Source organism: Magnolia sinica, chromosome 2, assembly GCF_029962835.1.
Source record: "Magnolia sinica isolate HGM2019 chromosome 2, MsV1, whole genome shotgun sequence".
Taxonomy (NCBI): Eukaryota; Viridiplantae; Streptophyta; class Magnoliopsida; order Magnoliales; family Magnoliaceae; genus Magnolia; species Magnolia sinica.
This window is the reverse complement of record NC_080574.1, coordinates 120,653,422-120,674,214: the sequence shown is the minus strand read 5'-3', so window position 1 is coordinate 120,674,214 and position 20,793 is coordinate 120,653,422. Positions and strand designations below refer to the sequence as shown.

Sequence of the window (20,793 nt, the reverse complement as noted above, 5' to 3'; positions counted from 1 at the left end):
TACAAGTACCAACAATACATCCAAAAACAAAAAGGAGCAAAAATGCATTTGTGCCCACTACATTCCAGCAAGAGATTCCCCAAAAATACTCGACAAAGTTTTTTTATTTCGGTTTTTTCACCTCCCACGTGTTGCCTCGATATTGTCAATACGTATCACATGTAGCAGGAAATTATAGAACTTTATCAATGAATTCTAACAATACCACACGATATTTTGAAATATCACCTGATATCATTGATACAATGCAATATCATAGGCAATAGCAAGGAATTCTATAATTCCCCGGTTGTTTCATATCAAGAACCTACAATACCAATATTCCTCAATATTATCAATATTGAAAACATTGGGTGTTACTTCCTCTTTCACGGCCACATTTGTGAACTCAAGTGTAACTTTTTTAGTTCGCAATACTCTGCTCTGTGGGTCACTGATTTCAAAGCATCTAATCATATGATAGTTGACTGCAGTGTCTTTTCCTCTATTGATATATCGTTGTTGATCTCATCGGTTTCTTTGGCAAATAATATCCAGTCCAAAGTATGTCAAATTTGTTGTATTCTCACTAGTCCCTCTTTTTCATTGTCAAATGTTCTCCATGTACCTAAATTTATTTTTAGCCTTATGTCAGTTAGTACGCTCATAAATCCCCTCATACTGTGTAATTCGAGATCTTAAGGACGAATATGCAAATTGGTAGAGGACGTGAATATAGTTTCCTTCACTATCTTTACCGTAAATCAATTGGATTAGCAACACAAACCGATACCTCTCCTTACCAGTGGTATTGTTGTCTTGATCAATGGTTACCCATCCTCGAAGATTCTCAGGAGTGTCATTCTTTCGTTGTTGTCTATGTTAGTGTTAGTGTGGTTTGTGAGTCGAGTAACCAACAACATGAGTGGAAAAGTGTATTCTACTTCCATTTGCTTTAGCTCATTCGGATGTTTGGGGACATGTTCAAGTCTCTAGTGTGTCAGGGTACAAGTATTTTGTTAATGGTTTTTCAAGAATGACTTAGCTTTATTTAGAGAAAGATTGGTTTGAATTTTTCCTATTTTAAAGTCCTTCATATAGAAGTGCATAACCAATTTAACTCCAAAGTGTGTGTCATTCCATTCAAGTAATGCTAAGGAGTATGTATCTCTTTTTTTTAGCGCATATTTATCTGAAAATGGTATTTTGCATCAAACATCATGTGCTCACACTAAGGGTCGCAATGCACCAGGTAGCCTGCCTGACCCGATGAGCCCGACCTAACTTTGGGCTGGGCTTGGACCTACTAGTATGGGCTGTGGGCCAAGCTTGGGCATCACATGCATGGCCCAATCAATTTTTTTATTAGGCTTGGGCTCAGGTCATTTTAGTTAGTCCAAGCCCAGCCCAACCCAACTTTATATGTACGTGTTATATCCTAAAAAGATGTCTTTTTTTTTTCTTTTCCTTTTTCCTTTTTTTTTTTTTTGAAAGATGACACTACCAGGTATTGAACCTTGGATCACTCACACACACTACACCGTCTCGACCAGCTCATCTAACGAGTAGGAAACAATTAGGCAACCCATCCATCTTGAATGTAGACCATTGGCTTCATTCTTCTAAAATGTTTGTTTCTTTATGCATTTGTAGCCACTTGATTAACGGATAGATTATGAACATTCACGTGGGAAATTGGGATTTTATCAATTTTCAAGTTGGGCCGAATCAGTGTCAGACCAACCAACTTTTTCAGGCTAAAGATTGGGCCAAGCTCGGGCCTTGGGTCCAAAAACTTAGGCCTATTCTAGCCAGGCCCAAACTTGACCCATTGTCACCCCCTAGCTCACACTCCATCGCAAAATGACATCATCGAATGGAAAAACCATCATCTACTAGAGAGGCGGCATGTGCGTTGTTGATTCATATAAATGTTCCAAAAAGTTTGTGTGATGTATTTCTAACCGCATGTTATCTAATCAATAGAATGCCATCTACCATCTCAAAGTCAATCACCTTATGTGCTTTTGTTTCTCAGTATTCCACTATTCTCTTTACGCTCTTTAAGGTTTTTGGTGTGTGTATGTTTTGTCCATCATTTGCAGTCCAGTCTTGATAAGTTGCATCCTAGAGCAATCAAATGTGTTTTTGAGGTATTGTAGAACCTACAGGGGCTATAAGATTGTTTGTTTGTATTGATGTTACCTTCTTTAAATCCACTTGATTCTTTTCATATGGCAATCTCCTATTGTACCAGTACCTATACCTGTTGAGATGGACATTACACAACCACTTCCTTCCACCAGTTAGCCCATTCCTGTAGTCAAGCCTACAACCAAAGTCTACTCATGATGAAAAAGAAAAATTAGTCAAGCCGGCCATGACATGTCATCCACCACATCTTGTTCAGAACCTGTTGATAACCTGGCTTGGCCCAAATTGGACCCATTACCACCCATTGCTCATATTCCACCAAAAAACATCACCGGATGGAAAACCATCATATACTTGAGGTCACATCTTCATTGTTGATTCATATGGATGCAGTTATAACCGCGTGCTACATAATTAATAGAATGCCAACTACTATCTTAGAGTCAATCACCTCATGCGGCTTTGTTTCCTAGTATTCCATTGTTCTCCTTACCCTCTATATATATGCTCTGTCCAGTTGGAGTCGGGTCTTGATTAGTTAGATACTAGAACAGTCAAATGTGTATTTCTTGGGTATTCCACAACATAGAGGGGTTACAAGTATTGTACTCCTAATCTTCAAGGACAGTTTGTTTGTATTGATGTTGCCTACTTTTGATCCACTTAATTCTTTTCAAATGGCAACTTCCTTCTATTGTACCAGTACCCATACCTATTGAGATCAATATTACACAATCACTTCCTTCTGCTTGTTAGCCCATTCCTACAGTTGAGCTTATAATCAATGTCCACTCATGACGGTAAAGGGGAATAAGTCAAGCCGACCATGATGTTGCATCCACCGCATCTTCTTCCAAACCTGTTGATCCAATTTCTTCCCATACAGCTCCCAATTCTTCTGACCTTCCTATTGCATGGGAAAGGTAGACGTACTAGTATGAAAGAACCCATCTCACATGCAAGGTAGACGTACTAGTATGAAACAACCCATCTCAAAGTTTATCTCCTTTCATTAGCTATCTATGGTAATTCATAAATTTGCCTTGTCTCCTTCTCATTTTGTTCCAAGTCATGTTAGCAAGCGTTGTCTTATAAAGGATGGAAGCAAGCTATGGAGGAAGAGTGGCCATTGGCCACTCTCTATCGTATTGACACCTAAGAGCTTACCAGTCTTCCAGCTAGCAAGCACGATGTTGGATGTTAGTGGTGAAAACAAGGTGTTCCATAATGGTAATGGTGGTCGTAATGGCCACTGCTGTTACTGTTACGATACGCGCCATTATGAAAAATATCCAATCCAGGTACAGGGTCATTGGGTCATCTTTTATATAACGGTCATTTCGGCCGCATAACACATTACGGTTACCACCATTACAAAACCGTTTTGGCACACCATGTGTGTAAACCATTAAATTTTAGCCTAATGGTACTGCTCAAAGATTAAAAGACCATTTGAAGCTAAAGGTGCACTTAGACTTACGGTGTCAACTAAATAAAGAACTTCTCTCCAATTGCCAATCTTAACTCCATTTTTGTCATTATTTCCAACACAATTAATTGTTAATGAACCCCATACCAGCTTGATATTAAAAACACCTTTCTTCAAGGAGATCTCAAAAAGGAGGTGTTTTGGAGCAACTACTCATGGGAATCAGATAAAGGAAGTTACAAGAAAAAAGCAAGTCACAGGTTGACGCAGTCTCCACATGCTTGGTTTGACAAGACATGTTGATCATTTAATCTTCAAATGAAGAGGTATGTCTAGTTGATTGTGTTAGTTGTATATGTGGATGATATTGTAGTCACAAGTAGTGATGGGAGAGTGATGGAGGACCTTAAGCAAGATCTACAACATCACTTCCTGATGAAGATACAGGCCCTCTTTGGAATTTCCTTGAAATAGAAATCGCAAGATCATAGTTATTGATCCATCTCAAAAGGAAATATGTCTTGGATTTTCTCACAAAAAAAAAAGCCTCCTTGGTGTTAAGCCAGCTGATACACCAATAAATCCGAATCCCAAACTGATTAGGGCCTGTTTGGTTTTCCAATTACAACAATAAATGGCTGTAAATGAGTAATAATTATTTACTCTTGTAATTGTGTGGTGACATCACTTACGTTTGACTAAAATGATGATTTTTTTACATTGTTTGTTTCACCCATAAATCACTGTAAAAACGGTAGTTTTATAGTGTGAAAATGTAATGATTACAATTTACTTTACCTACTTCCTTTACAAGTGTATTTGACTCTTTATTTACAAGCCATAATTCTTGTTTAAACAAACATCTAGAAATGATAATGATGGCTCATTTACTTTGCATTTCATGGGAAATTGGAAAACCAAACAAACCCTTACTGATTAAGGAAATGTGATTTGTAGGCCCAAAAAGGTATATAAGACTGGTTGAGAAACTTATCTCCTTGACCAACACCATGATAAATATATTATATGTGTGTGAATTCATGAGTTCTTCTAGGGTCCCACATATATGGATGTAGTAGTTCAGATTTTGTGATGTCTTAGAGGAGCACCTGGCCAAGTAATCTTATATAAACAAAATAATGATCTTCGAGTTATAGGGTATTTTGATGCAGGATTCGGATTGTTCTTTTGACCAATAGGCAGTCTACAACCGGATATTGTCCTCGCGAGAGGAAATTTCATTACATGGAAAAGTGAGAGGAAATTTCATTACATGGAAAAGTAAGAAATAAAGTGTTGTGGCATGGACCAGTATCGAAGCAGAGTATAGAACTATAGCTCGCATAACATGTGAGCTTGTGTAGTTAAAGAAGCTGTTACAGGAAAAGTGTTTTGCAATGAACCTCCTTTTAATAATCAAACAACCTCTTATATTGTGAATAACAGTCTTTCATAAGAGAACCAAGCATATTTAAGTTACTATCACTTCATATGTGAGAAAGTTTCTGGTGGTGAAATTTGTATACCGTATGTCAAGTCTCAAGATCAGCTCGCTAATGAATTCACTAAAGCTCTTGGTCACAATCAATTTGCACGCATTTATTCCAAGCTGGGCATCAACGACATCTGCCCTCCGGCTTGAGGAGGCAGTGTTAATGATGGTGGATGTGGGCCGAATGATCCTAAGGCCCACCTAGATGATTATAAAAAAGAACATACAGTCGTATAGCCCACCTAGTCTTTATTCTTGATCATGTTGTCCCTCCGTCATATTGGGTGCACTTAAGTTGTAAAATCGTATTGTAATAAGTGAGAGTTTGTCCTTTTCTGGTTTTCTTGCTTAAAGAATATAAGAGGGTGAGATGTCCAACCCCTTTCTCTTTTTCCTCTATTCTCCTTCTCTTTTCTCCTCCCCCTCCCTCACTTTTTCCTCCTTCCTCTACACAAAACTACAAACTTATGCATCTTGTGACAAAGATTCAACAGAGAAATAGAAAATGTGGCAAATCTCGTATTTCTCGGGAAGCCCAATCTCTACATCTGCACTAGGTATTCAAAGGTTCATTTCATATCTCTTAGTACCATAATTATACATTATAAACTATAGCTAAATCATCCCAGCATTATTCTTAGTATGTCAATTAGCACCTTTCTTAGAGTAACATTCGTCACATTTTTTTACTTGATTATACTTTTTAATGAGTGGTCGCTGCTTTGGGTTACAGCACGTTGGTTTTTTTTAAGTTTGATTCATGACTTTGGGCCACAGCTTGACACTTTCTATTAACTTCTCAACCCTTTGAATGACTTTTCATCAATTTGAACAACTTGTCGACACATGGCAATTAGCAGTTTGGGAGAATAAGTGCCATCTCTTTTTCTGACTATGTTACATTTTTTTACGAGTAGTTGTTGCTTCTGGGGTGACTGTTCATCACAAAATAGAAGCCCTTCATCATTTTTAATGATTCCTCGACGCACGCACGCACACATATGTCACACCCAAAGCCACAAGTGTGCATATCACACACACATATATATGTCATATCCAAAGCCACAAGTATGCATATCCTAGAAGCTGCCCTCTTGGTGAATAATTTTATCGAAAACTAGTAAAATTTTAGGCTGTCACTTTTCAAAGTGGTAGACTCCTATGATAGTTCCTTACCATTTTATAAGTGGTGGTGCTCATCCAATGTGCACATGGCATAGTTGTATGGCAATCCAGACCATCCAAATCACTGACACAGTTGTAGATGGAGCTTAACCCAAAAATCGAGTTTAGAAGATAAAAGAAACCATTTGATGCTTCTTCCTTTTTTTACCCTTTTCTTGAACAGTAAAACTAATTTAATTTTGCTCATTGAAATTGGAGCACTGAATATTTTATTTTACCATCTGCTAGATAACCACCAAGGCACCAACTGGATGGTAAGGATTTCTTGAGTAATGAGATTTTCAAGCTATGCTCCGCCCACAATGTGCCTTATAATTTGGACGGTTGGATGGTTGTATAGGTGTGCCACAAGTGAGTCACCCGTCACCACCATTTTGAATATGGCAATGTACTACCACGGAGTCTTTTTCCTCTTTAAAATATTACTCCATCCTACCTAAAATGACCGTCAAACAAGAACAAATAAAGTACCTGCCAGACTGAAGGCATAAAGTCACGATAGAAATGATTTTCTGATGCACTACTTGAAGTTATTAAACCAGAGGTACCTTGCTGAGACCCCTTTAGGGGAGTCCTGTTACACAGCATTCTAAAACTGTTAATTCTGAAATTCAGACAATCAGTGCATAAATATGAAAATGAAAAACTGGGTAATGTTTTACCAAGGTTTGATATTACTGGTAACAAAGCTTTCTTGTCCCAACTGCCAAGAGCAGAAAATTACATCCATCTAATAAAATTTCCGGGCACACTTGTAAAGAACAAGCAATGAAGGTCTCTGACAGTGCCAACTGCCAAAAGCAGTGCACCCAGCATTTGCATGAAGCTGAATCACAGCAAGAGACCACCCTAAACTGGGCCCTATGTGCTGTCAATATACAGCTAGTGAGGCTAGACAAGAAGTATGGGGAATCAAAACTTGCAGTATTGTACACGGAAGTGGACAATTCATGGCATGAAGAAAACAAATCTTCTTTCTAACAATAACATAAGGATCCAATGTACATTTATTAAACACGTGTCTAAGTTAATCATCAATCACCATCTCTGTAAACAGCACCCATGTAAAAGAACAACTTTCAACTGTTGGGGCCTGAAGTAGATATTGTGTACCCCAAAATTATTCCTGCTAGATGATCCCAGCTGCCAATTGAGGACCTTTGAGAATAACAAATATGAATTTTAGAAAAGTCTATAACCAACAGCCTATGTTCAACGGGAAGAACTGTCCAAGTGGCAGCTAGAATTACCAACCTGGAGTATGGCCCATCAAGGTCAGGAATGAATATTTCGGATCTCATACTTGTGTCCACCGTGCATGGAAATATTGTGCTCAGCAACCAAGATGCATGTTTTTAGAACCGGATCCTTTTCCTAATAATAGGATCGATGTATGCATCTATGAGGATCATGAAAGGCACCATCAAGATTGCAGACCATCAATTTTATAAATGGGTGCATAGAGCATTGACATCGATGGTATAAGACCCTTGGCCCTTGGGAACCCACTTCATGCGACTGGTAAGTCATTTTTTTACTTTTTAGTTTCTATATGTTGCACTAGTGTATATAATTTTATTTTTTTTTCTTTTATATCTCTAATTCATTCGCGAATTATGTTAACATATTTATTAACTAGAGTTGTACACAAGTCAAGCTTGGCATAGCTCGGCTCGGCCAGTAGCTAACCCTAGCTCAAACTTGGCTCGGCTCGGTCCTCAAGCCTAACTAGCCAGCTCGGCTCGGTTCGGTCAGTAGCTCGGGTTAGTTTGAGCCAAGTTCGAGCCTGTGTGACATTTTCTCAAACACAGAGTACTTCTTTAATTTCTCACAGAATGCAAAACATTAACAATACTTTATAGGTATTTCATCAAACACTCGGCGAGCAACATCAAAATTAAGATATGAGGGCAGTCTTATAATGTGAAGCTTTTTTTGTAATTATTCATTCCGTATCCATTCCTTCCTCGCCATCGGCCTACGCACCCAAAACAATACTTTGTTGAGTCATTTCATCAAACACTAGACGAGCAACATCAATATCAAAATAATCGAGTCACCGAGCCGATTCGATCCGAGTCGAGTTGAGTTGAGGTTCGATCTGAGTCGAGTCGAGATCGGGCAAGCTCGAACACGGCTTAAAATTTTTTCGAGCTCCAAAACCAGCTCGACTCGGTCCGAATCCAATTTCAAGCCGAGGCGAGTCAAACTTTTTCGAGTCGATTTGAGCGAGCTAACCGAGTTAATTGGACTCGTGTACAGCTCTATTATTAACCCCCAAGTACCATTGCAGCCATAGATTTGATGATAGTGATGAGTTAAAGAAGGCCATATCTGTGCCAACCTACTCCCCATGTCAAAAGGGAAAGCTCAGTTTCATTATGAGGTAATGTGTCTCGTACTCTCATTTAAGTGCATCTCTATGTACATTTTAAGTACTATAAAAATTACTGACATGAAGTTCTACTCAATAAATAGTACGCTGCAAAGATGCACAAGGCTTATTCTCAAGGGAAGCTGCAATGACATCGAGGACATTATATAAATATAAATATATATATATAAGTTAATTTGTGAATATGTTACTAAGCACTTGTGTTTTAGTGAACTAGCAACTATACATAATAAATTGACAAGCGAATGGTGATCTGTGTACAGGAGTGACTGCCCAACCTTCCAACTATTGGCAGTTGTACTGACAATTTATTACCAAGTTTTAGGCATCGCCCAAATCTGATACGTATTGGTTTTGGTGCCCAAAGAAACTAGTGAATCACCCCGAAAAACCCACCCAATTCACCAATTATGAATCCATATCTCAGGGAGATAAGTACTTAGAAATGCTTAGTAACATGTTCAATGTGTTTTGTGGGGCTTTGAGACTTATTTTTTACTGAAATTTAGGTGTGTCATCCTGTACATATCAGGTATCGTTCATGGATAATATGATACCCAACACACCTATTTTAACCATTGGATGAGACCGTGGTGGGAACCTTGCCCCACATACCCTTGTGCTCCAATTCTGATCTCCAAATTCCCTCCTCCGCACAGGAGCTATCCACCCAATTAGTGAGATTTTCCCTATGTGCAAGTTGATCTACCCATTCTTTGAGGGGGTGGATCAGTTGGGCTACCAGTGCAAACTCTTCTTGCAATGCCCCCTTGAAGACATAGGAAATAGTGCAAACTCAAACTCTGCCAACGATCACCTGGTCTGATGCCAAACGGTGGAATCCGGTAACCGAAACTATGCGATATTGATACTAGAATTGCTAGAATGGATGAAGCAGCACCCCACGAGTATTTGAATAAGGAGGAATAAACAATTTATGAAAACTAGAAGTCCTTCACTAGTTACAGGGAAAACTCCACAAAACTCAAGAAATATGCAGTGCCTTCTACCTCCCATAAAAGACAACCTAGAATCCTATTAAATCTATAACCCCAATTTTCTAACTCCTAGATGTATTCTACATCAATCTAATCTATCCAAAATAAGATATTCTGCATCTACAAGGATTTGGCCAAGTTTTAATGGCTCAAAAATAGCATGTAACGATCCAGAGAATCATTCCCAAAATAATATGAGAATCAACAAAATCAGCTATGTAATGTTCTAAAAATCGAAACTGTAGACCCAAAGTTTAGACCCCAAAATCAGCACAAACAGTCCAAAATCCAGCATATGATTGATCACATGGGGGGCCTTGGACCTGCTTTATTTACTTACGTTTTGACTTTTATTTTATGCTTTAATTTTAGAATTGAACAAGTAAATATCAAAATTTGGTGCATCCCTTTCTGTTTTCCATTCTTTTCTAATTAATTGCTAGAGATCCCATATCCATGGCGATAGAAACATATAAATGTGTACAGATTAATTGCTGGATACAGACATGCAAGTAGAGCATGCAGGGCAGTTAGAGAATCATTCTTGTTATCACAAGGAAGAGAAACATAAATAGTCACCTTTTCAGACTGCTTTCTAAAGGTCCCGTCCCTAATATATTTGCTTTTGTAGCTAATACAAGCATTGGTTGCACTTGTAAAAGCTTACGAATTTCTTGGACAACAGTTTCTATCACACTTTGAAGAGAGAGATTTCTCCTACAAGGTATCATGGAAGAGAAAAGAAACAAATGCAATAAGAGAAGTGTAAATTCATTTTGAGCATGCTAAATAATCTGTTGCAAAAGAAGAAGAAAAATGACAATAGAACTGCAGATGAGATTCACAGATTAGAAATGCAGCTGAGTTAATGAATAACTTTGTTTGGAGTATAGTACATAACATAATTAGCAATACAGTGCAGGTTCGATTTGAGTTCTTATGTTAGCAAGATGATCCAAGGCTGCTGCCACAACAAGAAGTATCACATAAACACCAAGTATGCAGCCTTTCCACGGGTACATAGCAAATCCACACCAAAACCATACGAACTGCAGGAATTATGCCGTAGAACAACAGGGGGGTTTACGTAAATGTCCTCTTGTTATCCTTTCTTGCTTTTGAGCCAAATTATCCTACTGCTATTCACATATCCACCAGCGAAAGAATTTCCAATCTCAGAGATTTTCCATGTAAGTCCAAACCTCCAACCACATTCAGACAGGCAAAATCCACTCTTCTAAGAGACTCCCTAGAAGCAGAAGTGTGACCTAATAACATATTTCATCAAGATAAGTATGAAGCATGCAAGTTGAAAAATCACCAAGAGAAATCTTTGAAGAATTTTGGAGGTGGTTCCATCCCAATTAGATGAAGGAATTTAAGGACTCTTTATTCCACCATATCTTTCTACAAGAAGTGTTTTAGTATTTTGGAAGAAGTTGCGGATCTAGGTTTTAGACCTTTAGGATTGAAGCAATTTTTACAAAATGGATTAACATGATTGGTGTCATTACTCTAGGATTTTTCTTTTCTTTTCTGACTTTCAGATGCATTTCTGGGGTACGTACTAAAAAAGTAGTGTGAAATTAGTTGTAAGGATATATTTTAGTTGTTTCCTACTTGGTGGAAAATTTTAGTTACAAGTGTTTTAGAGTTGCTTTCCAGAATAGTAGGAAACTTTTGGGATAAGTTAGAAGTCTGTTTTCCAGGACAATTATGGAAGTTTTTAAGTGTTTAGGTCATAGATGAATGGTCCAAATTTGGTAGGAACTTTAGGGTTTTGAGTCTTGTACATTGTAATCTACTTTATTAATGAAAGCAAAGAAGATCCTCTAAACTTTTGGAAGAGATTTTTATTAGAAAAAGAAAGAAAATGGTTAGAAAAGATAATGAAAACAAAAGCTAGAAACATAATACCCAAGGAAAAAAGAAAAACTATTGAGTGTAATCCTTCATACAAGCAGGGTGTGATGTTATCCTTATGGGATGTTTGATGCTTTGTATCTTATTAGTATGATGCTAATGGCGATGTGTTGAAAAGTTTGCTTTCTTCTTCTTTTCTTTTCTTTTCTTTTTTCTTTTTTTTTTTTTGAAAGATGAGAAATTTTATTAGGCAAAACCAAAGGAAAAGAGCTACAAAGAAAAAACAAAACAAAAAGAAACAAAAACAAAAACAAGAAAACAAATACAGCAACCATTCCTTCTGCTGGAGAGAAGACCCCGGAAATCCAAAAAACTAAGGTGCCCAATCCCTAAACAAAACAAGGACTATAGAAAATGCCCCAGCCGGGCAAATACTAAGATTTCTGAAACAACGATTATTCCTCTTAGCCCGCATAGGCCATAGAACTGCCAAAAAAAGGACCCTCCATTTCCTCTTCCCCAAGGCTCCTCCCAGATCCAAATGCCAAGTGCAGAAGAAGTCATCTATAGAATTGAGCATAGCCGACAAGACCCCCACCACCAAGCGAAGAACACTCTTCCAGATGTTCGGGGAAAAGGGGCAGTGAATAAAGGAGTTGATCCATTGTCTCCTCCGCCCTGAGGCAAAGCAAACATACATTTGAAAGAAACATTCCTCTTTTTTCTCAAATTATCGATCATCAGCACACGATTCCTGCCCACAAGCAATGGAAACACTGCAAGAGTTGGGGACAATCCATAAAACCATACTGGACCCGTGTGACAACGGGTGGAAGAAACTAAAGAGACTACTAGAGATCTATAAAGTGAACGGAGAGAGAAGAGGCCAGAACTCGCTGGCAATTGATCCTGCAAATGAAAAAGTAATCGAGTAAACTCCTAGATTTCAGCTTTGGAAGTATTTCTACGAGAGCGGATCCAAACACCTCCATCTCTTTCTTCTGTGAAATAACTAGCCACTAGAATGTTTGGGTTGCGCTTGATAGTAATGAGACCAAGGAAAGATTCAATCAGGGTAGGGAATCCACACCACAAATCCAACCAAAATCTAATTCTAGATCAATTACCCAAGGAGAAAGACAGCTTATAAAAGACTAAAAGAGCCAACTTCCCTATACTTTTCCAAAGAAATGAAGCACGGTAAAGAGAGGAGGATTTGGTCCACCGAGCTTGGGGAGATAGACCATATTTAGCAGTAATGATCTGACGCCATAGACTACAGTCCTCACATCCAAATCTCCAAATCCATTTTCCGGGGAGAACCTCGTTAACAAGCTCCGGATTCTTAATTTGCGCTCCCCCTTCATTGTAGGGAAAACATACCTCCCTCCCATTTAACAGGGAAAATTTCCTAGCGAGTAGCGACTGAACCTCCTTGCCACAAAAAATTCCTTCAAAGTTTGTCAATCTTCAGGATGACATACTTAGGGCAATAGAAGAGGGACAAGAAGTAGATCAGAAGATTAGACAGGAAGGCCTTAATCAAGTTCAGTCTTCAACCCAAGGACAGCAAATTGAACTTCTAGGTGGAAAGTTTCCTCTCCATTCTTTCCATGATCTTATCCCACAGATATAAAAGAGATTTCCCTATACACAGGGGTAGACCTAAGCAATGTTCGAAGTATCGGTATCGCTACAAGTTTCGTTGGCTAGGGATACGGAAATAATATCGATACCGCCGATAATATCGCTAATAATAGGAAATATGGGGAAACATGGGAAAAACGGTAGAATTTTGGCGAAACTTCAGGAGATGTTAAAATGTACATATTTGCATATTTAGAAATATATATATATATATATATATATATATATATATATATATATATATAAAATATTGTAAAAAGAATGCATGCATAACAAATTTCCATTTAATGGGGCCTTAAAAGCATGTGTTGTTTTAAGAAATCAGTCCAACCATCCCATCCGACCTATTTAACCATCTAACCATCCATCCAAACATCCATCAATATTGCAAAATATCAACAACACACGATATTTCACCAAGAAATCATCAACAATAAAAAAGGAAACGAAAGATTGTGGTCTCAATATCGCACTTGTTGTGATATTGATAATATCGAGATATTATCAATATTATCAACAACAAATTGAACAGTACATACAACCATGCGCCCATGAAAAAAAAAATTTGAAATAATTTTTTTTCTAATAAACAAAATTTTAATGATATCAATACATTGGCGATATTATTGAAATATCGTCAATACACTTATGATACAAGCATTACCTAGAATTTACATAGTCAAAAATATTAGTGATACATTGGCGATATTGATGCATTGAGAATACAAGCGACACCTAGAATTTACATAGTTGAAAATGTTGGCGATACTTAGCGATACATTGCTAATACCTGAAATTTTTAATACTACCAACGTTATTGGTATCGCTACCAGTGTTATCGGTATCGCTGAGCTGGAGATAAAGATAATATCAGAGATATTTCGATAATATCGAAGATAATTCGAACACTGGACCTAAGTAAAGTGTAGGGAGAAAACCCACCTTACATCCAAAGGATTCAGCAAGAGAAGAAATTACCTCCAGGGCAAAATTTATCCCAAATATTTCACTCTTCGAGAGATTTACCTTCAAAGACTATCTCGAACCAACAAATAATCATACTAAAAAAGGTTACCATATTCTCGTCGGCCTCACAAAAAAAGAAGGGTGTCATCAGCAAGCTAAAAACGGCTAATACTAAGGGGGAATTTTCCACTAGGAAGCCCCTAAAGAGGCCCAATTCATGTCCCCTGGACAGCATGCAACACATGGCTTCAATTACCAGCACAAAGAGGAAAGGGGATAGGGGGTCACCCTGACGGAGACCCCTAAAGGCCATAAAGAAACCAAAAGAAGATTCGTTGATAAGAATGGTAGATTTTGGAGAAGAAACACAGATTCTAATCCAAACCCTCCGTTTAACACCAAAGCCCATCCTTTCCAGCACGTAGTCAAGAAAGGCCCAATCAACATGATAGTAGGCTTTCTCAAGATCGAGCTTACAAAGGATTCCCAATCCCCTAGCTTTTGAACAAAAGTCCAGACATTCATGGGTAATAAGCACACAATCAAGAATCTATCTTCCTTCCACAAAGGAAAACTAAAAGAGGGAAATAATCTTAAGAATAATCATCTTTAATCTTTAGCTCAAAATTTTAAAGAGAATTTTGTATGAGCTACCCAGAGGCTAATTGGACGAAAATCTTTTTTGTTTTGAGCCCCTTCCAATTTGGGGATAGGGATAGGAAGGTGCTCCCCATCTCGGTGGGCAATCGATTGTGCTCAAAGAAATCCAAAATGAAACTGAATAGGTCAAACTTAACTAATTCCCAAAATGATTGAAAGAAAGCAATTCTGAATCCATCTGGACCAGGAGCTTTATCCCTCCTTAGCCCCCAGACTACCTCTTTTATCTCTTCAAGCTCCAAGGGTCTTTTAAGAATCGCCACATCTTCATTAGAAATAGAACAGAGAGGCAAATTATCAATAAGTGGGCAAGAAACATAATCAAAGGACAATAATTTCGAGTAGAAATTAACTATAGAACAACAAATAGAATTCTTATCGAATAAAATAACATCATCGATACAGAGAGAAGAAATAGAATTAGTCCGCGCCCAAGCACTAGCTATGCTATGGTAAAACTTAGTATTAGGATCACCCTCTTTTAGCCAAATCAATTGGGATCGTTGACGCCACTTTATTTCCTCTTTCAGTCTAGCACAATAATCATCAGATAATTTAGCTCTGGATGCCATCAAACTCTCGAATTGCAACAAGCAAGGGAGACATTTTCGCTTCTCCCTAACCAAAAATATCACGGTACTAAGCTTTCAATTTATAGATTAGCATCTGAAGTTTTCTAAAAAGCATGAAACCTGAGAGAGCCTTGATAACAAAAGAAGCCCACCAATCATACACCAAATCCCTGAAACCTTCCATTTCCAGCCAAGATAGTTCGAATCTGAAGGGTTTTAATCCCCAATAAATTTCTTTAGTTTCCAACAGAATTGGACAATGGTTGGAAACAGGTGATGATGATTTCATCAAACACTGTGAATATAATCTCCATCCCTATTTGGCCTATCTTCCCCCAAATCCTAAAATTAAATTATATGTGATGACGATTTCATCAAACACTCTTGAATACTCTAAAATGGAAACCATTGACCACCAATCGAAGTGGAATTTCAAAAAAAAAAAAAAAATCTTAACATTTTTTATAAATTTTTAATTAAAAAATATATATTTTTTCAAAAAATCCCCAAATCACCATGACTCACTAGATCAGATTGCAACCAATTTGCGAGAAATTGGAAATTTTTAATTTTTCACAATTTTCCATGACTTGGCTCATCTCCCCCAAATTGTGAAATCAAGTCTCCAAATCCATGATTTTGATGCAAAACACAAAGGCTTTGACACTGGTTTAATATAATTTACAACAAAAAATGGATCGAAAATTGAAAATGCTCACTGAATCGAAAAATTGGGATATATCGGCACTACATATGCATTTCATATCGCACAAGTGGGACACAAGATATATCATGGGATATATTAGCCAATATCATCGATACTGAAAACATTGGGTAGACCCTAAGCATGTGACGTCTAAAACTCCTAAGAAGAGTTTCCTAGTGATAATCTCAAGCCCGGTCCAAGGTGTGATCATGAGGAATCCAACATTGGATGATCGATGGATGGACAAATAGCCCTACCGATGGACCAATCAACCAGATCAAATGGACCTACTGGAATAAAAGATGAGCTACCAGATAAACAGACGAGTAGATGGATTAGAATCAGAGGATGAAATGACGGAAGACGCGAACGTGGAAATGACCAAAAGGATGATCCGCTCAATGATTGCATCGGTGAATCTACGGTATCAAAGTTGTGATGGACGCTCCAGTAATATCTCAACAACAATCAGAAGGCACATGTTAGAGACAAGGAGCTACAAAGACAACAACACAACGACCAGAAGCCGATAGATAGCAGTGAATGAAGCCATTTAAGCATGCAAATCCACTCTTGCAAATGAAACATAAGTCGACATAGAACATGGCAGACTGCAAAGAAGTGAAAAGAATTCAATGACATGTGGCACCATCATATGAACAAGATCCTAATCCAGCATGGAGGCCTTCACCATCAACTACTACATAAGTCAAAGAAGACACATTACAAGCTGGGCCATTATGATATATTGCTACAAACTTCAACTTGAGAAAGATTTTTTTCAAAGCTTCGATTGATGCACCCGAAACCATACATAATCAACCAATGATCCAGACCACCCAACCATCCAAATTGGCCTAATCAAGGAACTGGATTAGATCAGTAATCTGATAAAGCTCTGGACACAACTAAATGGTTTGTTGGATTATGATTCTACATGACCAAATATTTTTTATAATTGAATTAGTTGTTTAAGTAAAGAATCTACTGACAGCTTGTGGAACAAGTTTCCCTTGGTATTTTCATCACTTATCTTGTGGGCACTTTATGGGTCCCAAACGGTGTCCGATTCACATGAAATTGGCCGTGTTTGAAACCCTACTAACTTAGCCTTCAAACAAGCCCATGATCTTTTGATTATGATGTTGTTTGAGTGAATGACGGTTGACATAAGGCCTACATGGTTGTGACGGGATTCAAGGATATTGTACTCATTTTAATATTTTAATGAAATATATGGCATTAGAAGTAATGGTGATGCTTAGAAAAATATTAGGATTTCCTTGCTTTAAAAGAGTACATGTTCATGTAAAGACACTTTTCTAAATAGTTATAATAGAATAAATAGTTATTTTTTACCTTTCAAAAAAATAAAAAAAAATAAAAATAATAAGTTATTTTTTGAGGTTACAACATGAGGTAAGCGGGGGATTATTATGATTACTACCAGTGAGTACGTTATTGGTTTTAACTACATTCCATTTCTTTTTATTTTCAATTCATCAGTTAAGAAATTTTGTGATTTTATTTTTTTATTTTTTTAAAAGTAAAGGGATTTTTCCATACCGTCACCTATCTTTTTGGCTATGGACCTAAAACCTCCCACTTTTAAACTATTTCCCAAAACCCACCTACCAATTTCATATAGGTCTTGCAGCCGCATACTTAACAAATGGAGCCGTTAACTACAGAAAAGTCAATTTTACCCCTGGTCAACCGCATATATTACTGTTTGACCTTTCTCATAGTTTTACATTTGTCAAATGACAGTACTACCCATTTTGCCCCCATTTCAGCTAGTTCATGCATGAATGTCACTGCATGAGGATGTATGAAAATAGGTGAAGCCCACATGAACATCTCTGTAAGGAACCCATGAGGATAGGTGGGGTCCACCAGTACTAGTGCCCAACAGATACACATCACATGTGCCCACCTATGCCTACGAGATCAGGGACGTTGATAGGGTGGTCCACATGGATGACGTCATTTAAGATACATGTTATGTAGTATTCCTGGCAGTGTCCATGGTGATAAAATGATCATGGTCCCAAAGTATCATGTAACTCCCATGGCTCATTACACGGGTGGCAAACTCTTGCATTAGTTTTTCACAATTTAAAAGATGGAAGTGACTTATCATCCTCACACGTGGAACTGATGTGTTGCTATCCAAACCAGACAAGTTGTGGGTCCCACTATGGATGGATGAAATCCCTCAAATCACTCTGTTCAAGCAATCCTAACCATCCAATTAATGGCTATCAAATGGATTGTTAAGAGTAAAATATGCATAGTCCAAAGGGAAAATTAGAAAGGTAATATTAACATATGATTTAGATTTTTAAGATGCCACAGCTAAGTCAAGTTTTTGGACTGTCTAGATTGTTGTATAGCTATGTCATGCATACAGTTGAAGAGCCTCCACCATTTTTGTGCAAAATTAGGAGTCTTCCCTTATATTGCATGATCTGTTATGTCCAACTAACAAGTTTGCACCAACCTTCATGTTTATGAGAATTTCATCCCGTCCATTTGTTTTTTCAATTCATTTAAGGGCATTGGTCCAAAAGGAGGATATTCCAAAGCTCAAGTGAGCCACACAAATAGGAAAGATTGGGGATTGAATGCCCACCGTTGAAACATTGGTGTGGCCTCAGATTGTTTGTGACAAATCCACCCCGTCCATCTATTTTTCCAACTCATTTTGGAAAATGGGCCCAAAAATGAGGGAGATCTAAAGCTCAAGTGGACCACACAACAGGAAAATGTGGGAAAGAAAACCAACCATTGAAATATCTTAGGGCTATCGTGGGGCCCACTTTAAGCTTTGGATCTGCCTCATTTTTTGGGTTCATGCTCTTAAATGAGCTAGCAAAATATACGAATGGGGTGGATTTATCACAAACATCAAGGTGGCCCCACATATGGTCAGGGTAAGGGTTACACGGTAATTAAGGAAATAAAATTGGATCAAAGAGGTTATTGGACATTCAAGTCCAGTGGGCAAGGGTTGTCCGATGAAAGTGGGGCCCACCATGATGTTTGTGACAAATCCACCCCGTCCATCGGATTGGCCATGTCATTTTAGGGCGTGGATCAAAAATGAGGCCAATACAAAGCTCTAGTGGGCCATAACAACAAGAAAGATTGGGATTGAATGCCCACTGTTGAAACATTCGTTGGGCCACATATTGTTTGTGATAAATCCACCCTGTCCAACTATTTTTTCTAGCTCATTTGAGGGCATGGGGCGAGGCCAAAAATGAGGGAGATCCAAAGCTCAAGTGGGCCACATGATATGAAAGGTGAAAAAGAACGCCTACTGTTGAAATATCTTAGGGTCGTCATTGGGCCCATTTTAAGCTTTGGATCTACTTCATTTTTCAGCCCATGCCCTTAAAAGAGCTAGCAAAATAGATGGATGGGGTGGATTTTTCACAAACATCAAGGTGTGCCCCAAGTACAGTCGGGGTGAGGGTTGCACAGTAATCAAGGTCAATAAAACAAGTTCAGAGAGGTTGTTGGACATTTTCCAATGTGGACAAGGGTAGCCCGACCACAAGTGGGGCCCACCATGGTGTTTGTGATAAATCCACCTCGGTCATCAAATTGGGCATCTCATTTTAGGGCATGGACCCAAAAATGAGGTCGATACAAAGCTCAAGTAGGCCCCATGAACAAGAAAGATTGGGGTTTAATCGCCCACCGTTAAAACATTCATGGGGCCACAGATTGTTTGTGATAAATCCACCCCGTCCATCTGTTTTTCCAACTCATTTTAGGGCATGGGCCCAAACATGAGGGAGATCTGAAGCTCAAGTAGGCCACACGATAGGAAATAATGAGAAAGAACGCCCACCGTTGAAATATCTTGGGGCCATCATGGGGACCACTTTGAGCTTTGGATCTGCATCATTTTTCAATCCAAGCCCTTAAATGATCTGGAAAAACAGATGAACAGGGTGGATTCTCACAAACATCAAGGCGTGCCCCACGTATGGTCGAGGTGAGGGTTGGAACCGTAAATGGATCCAATGTATTGAGTGGAGATTGCTAAGTGCGGCAAAGTGAGGGCAGATTCATCAATACGAAAACCCATTCGTATAGCTAACTAACAGCAGGCGGTTTAATGTCTAATGGTGAAAACTATGGGCAGGTTTTGGGAAATAGTTTAAAAGCGGGAGGTTTTCGGTCCATAGCCGAAAAGGCAGGCGGCCATATGGAAAAATCCCAAAAATAAAATACATATCCAATTCAAGATTCTCCGTTTTCAACTTTGTTGCGCCAATTTTGGTATAAAAGCATGTTGAATCTTAGGTATTTGCTTATTTTATTTCCCTTTTCCTTCTTTGCCAAATTTCCCAATTAGGAAACCCAAAACTTCAATTTTCCCAAATGCTCAAAGCTCCCTCATTCCATAACCCTAGATTTATAAATTCCCTATTTTCCTTCCCAACACCAAAATTTAGCAAAACCACTATTTTCCCATCCCTCACCCCTAATTTTCCCAATTTCCCCAAATATCCCAACTAGACATTTAAAACAGTGTTCAATTCTCTGAATTTTCCAAACCCTAAATACCATAATTTGTAAAATTCCCAATTTCCCCTCAACCCTAACACCCACTTTGTTGAAATCCCCAAAATCCCTAACCTAAATTCCAATCTTCCCCAAATTTTCCCTAATATGAAACCCATTTTTAACCCAACATTCCAAATAAATCATTTATCATAACCCATATCCA

General features: G+C 38.2%; 1 protein-coding gene across 12 annotated transcripts in view; it reads right to left on the bottom strand.

The window, feature by feature from the left end:
* Positions 1-20,793, bottom strand: part of LOC131237495 (DNA repair protein XRCC2 homolog) — a 64,134-nt gene that overhangs the window by 24,693 nt on the left and 18,648 nt on the right. For 11 of the 12 annotated variants that reach the window (XR_009167276.1, XR_009167280.1, XR_009167278.1 and 8 more), the window contains exons 6-7: positions 10,212-10,349; positions 6,711-6,813 (exon numbers count right to left, since the gene is read on the bottom strand). Coding sequence is in view for 7 of the 12 variants with exons in the window: in XM_058235296.1 (XP_058091279.1) it covers positions 6,711-6,813; positions 10,212-10,349 (241 nt within the window). In the remaining 5 variants the exon portion in view is untranslated. Of the gene's footprint in view, positions 1-6,710; positions 6,814-10,211; positions 10,350-20,793 lie in introns of those variants that run through there. The other variant, XM_058235295.1, reaches the window with a different exon arrangement.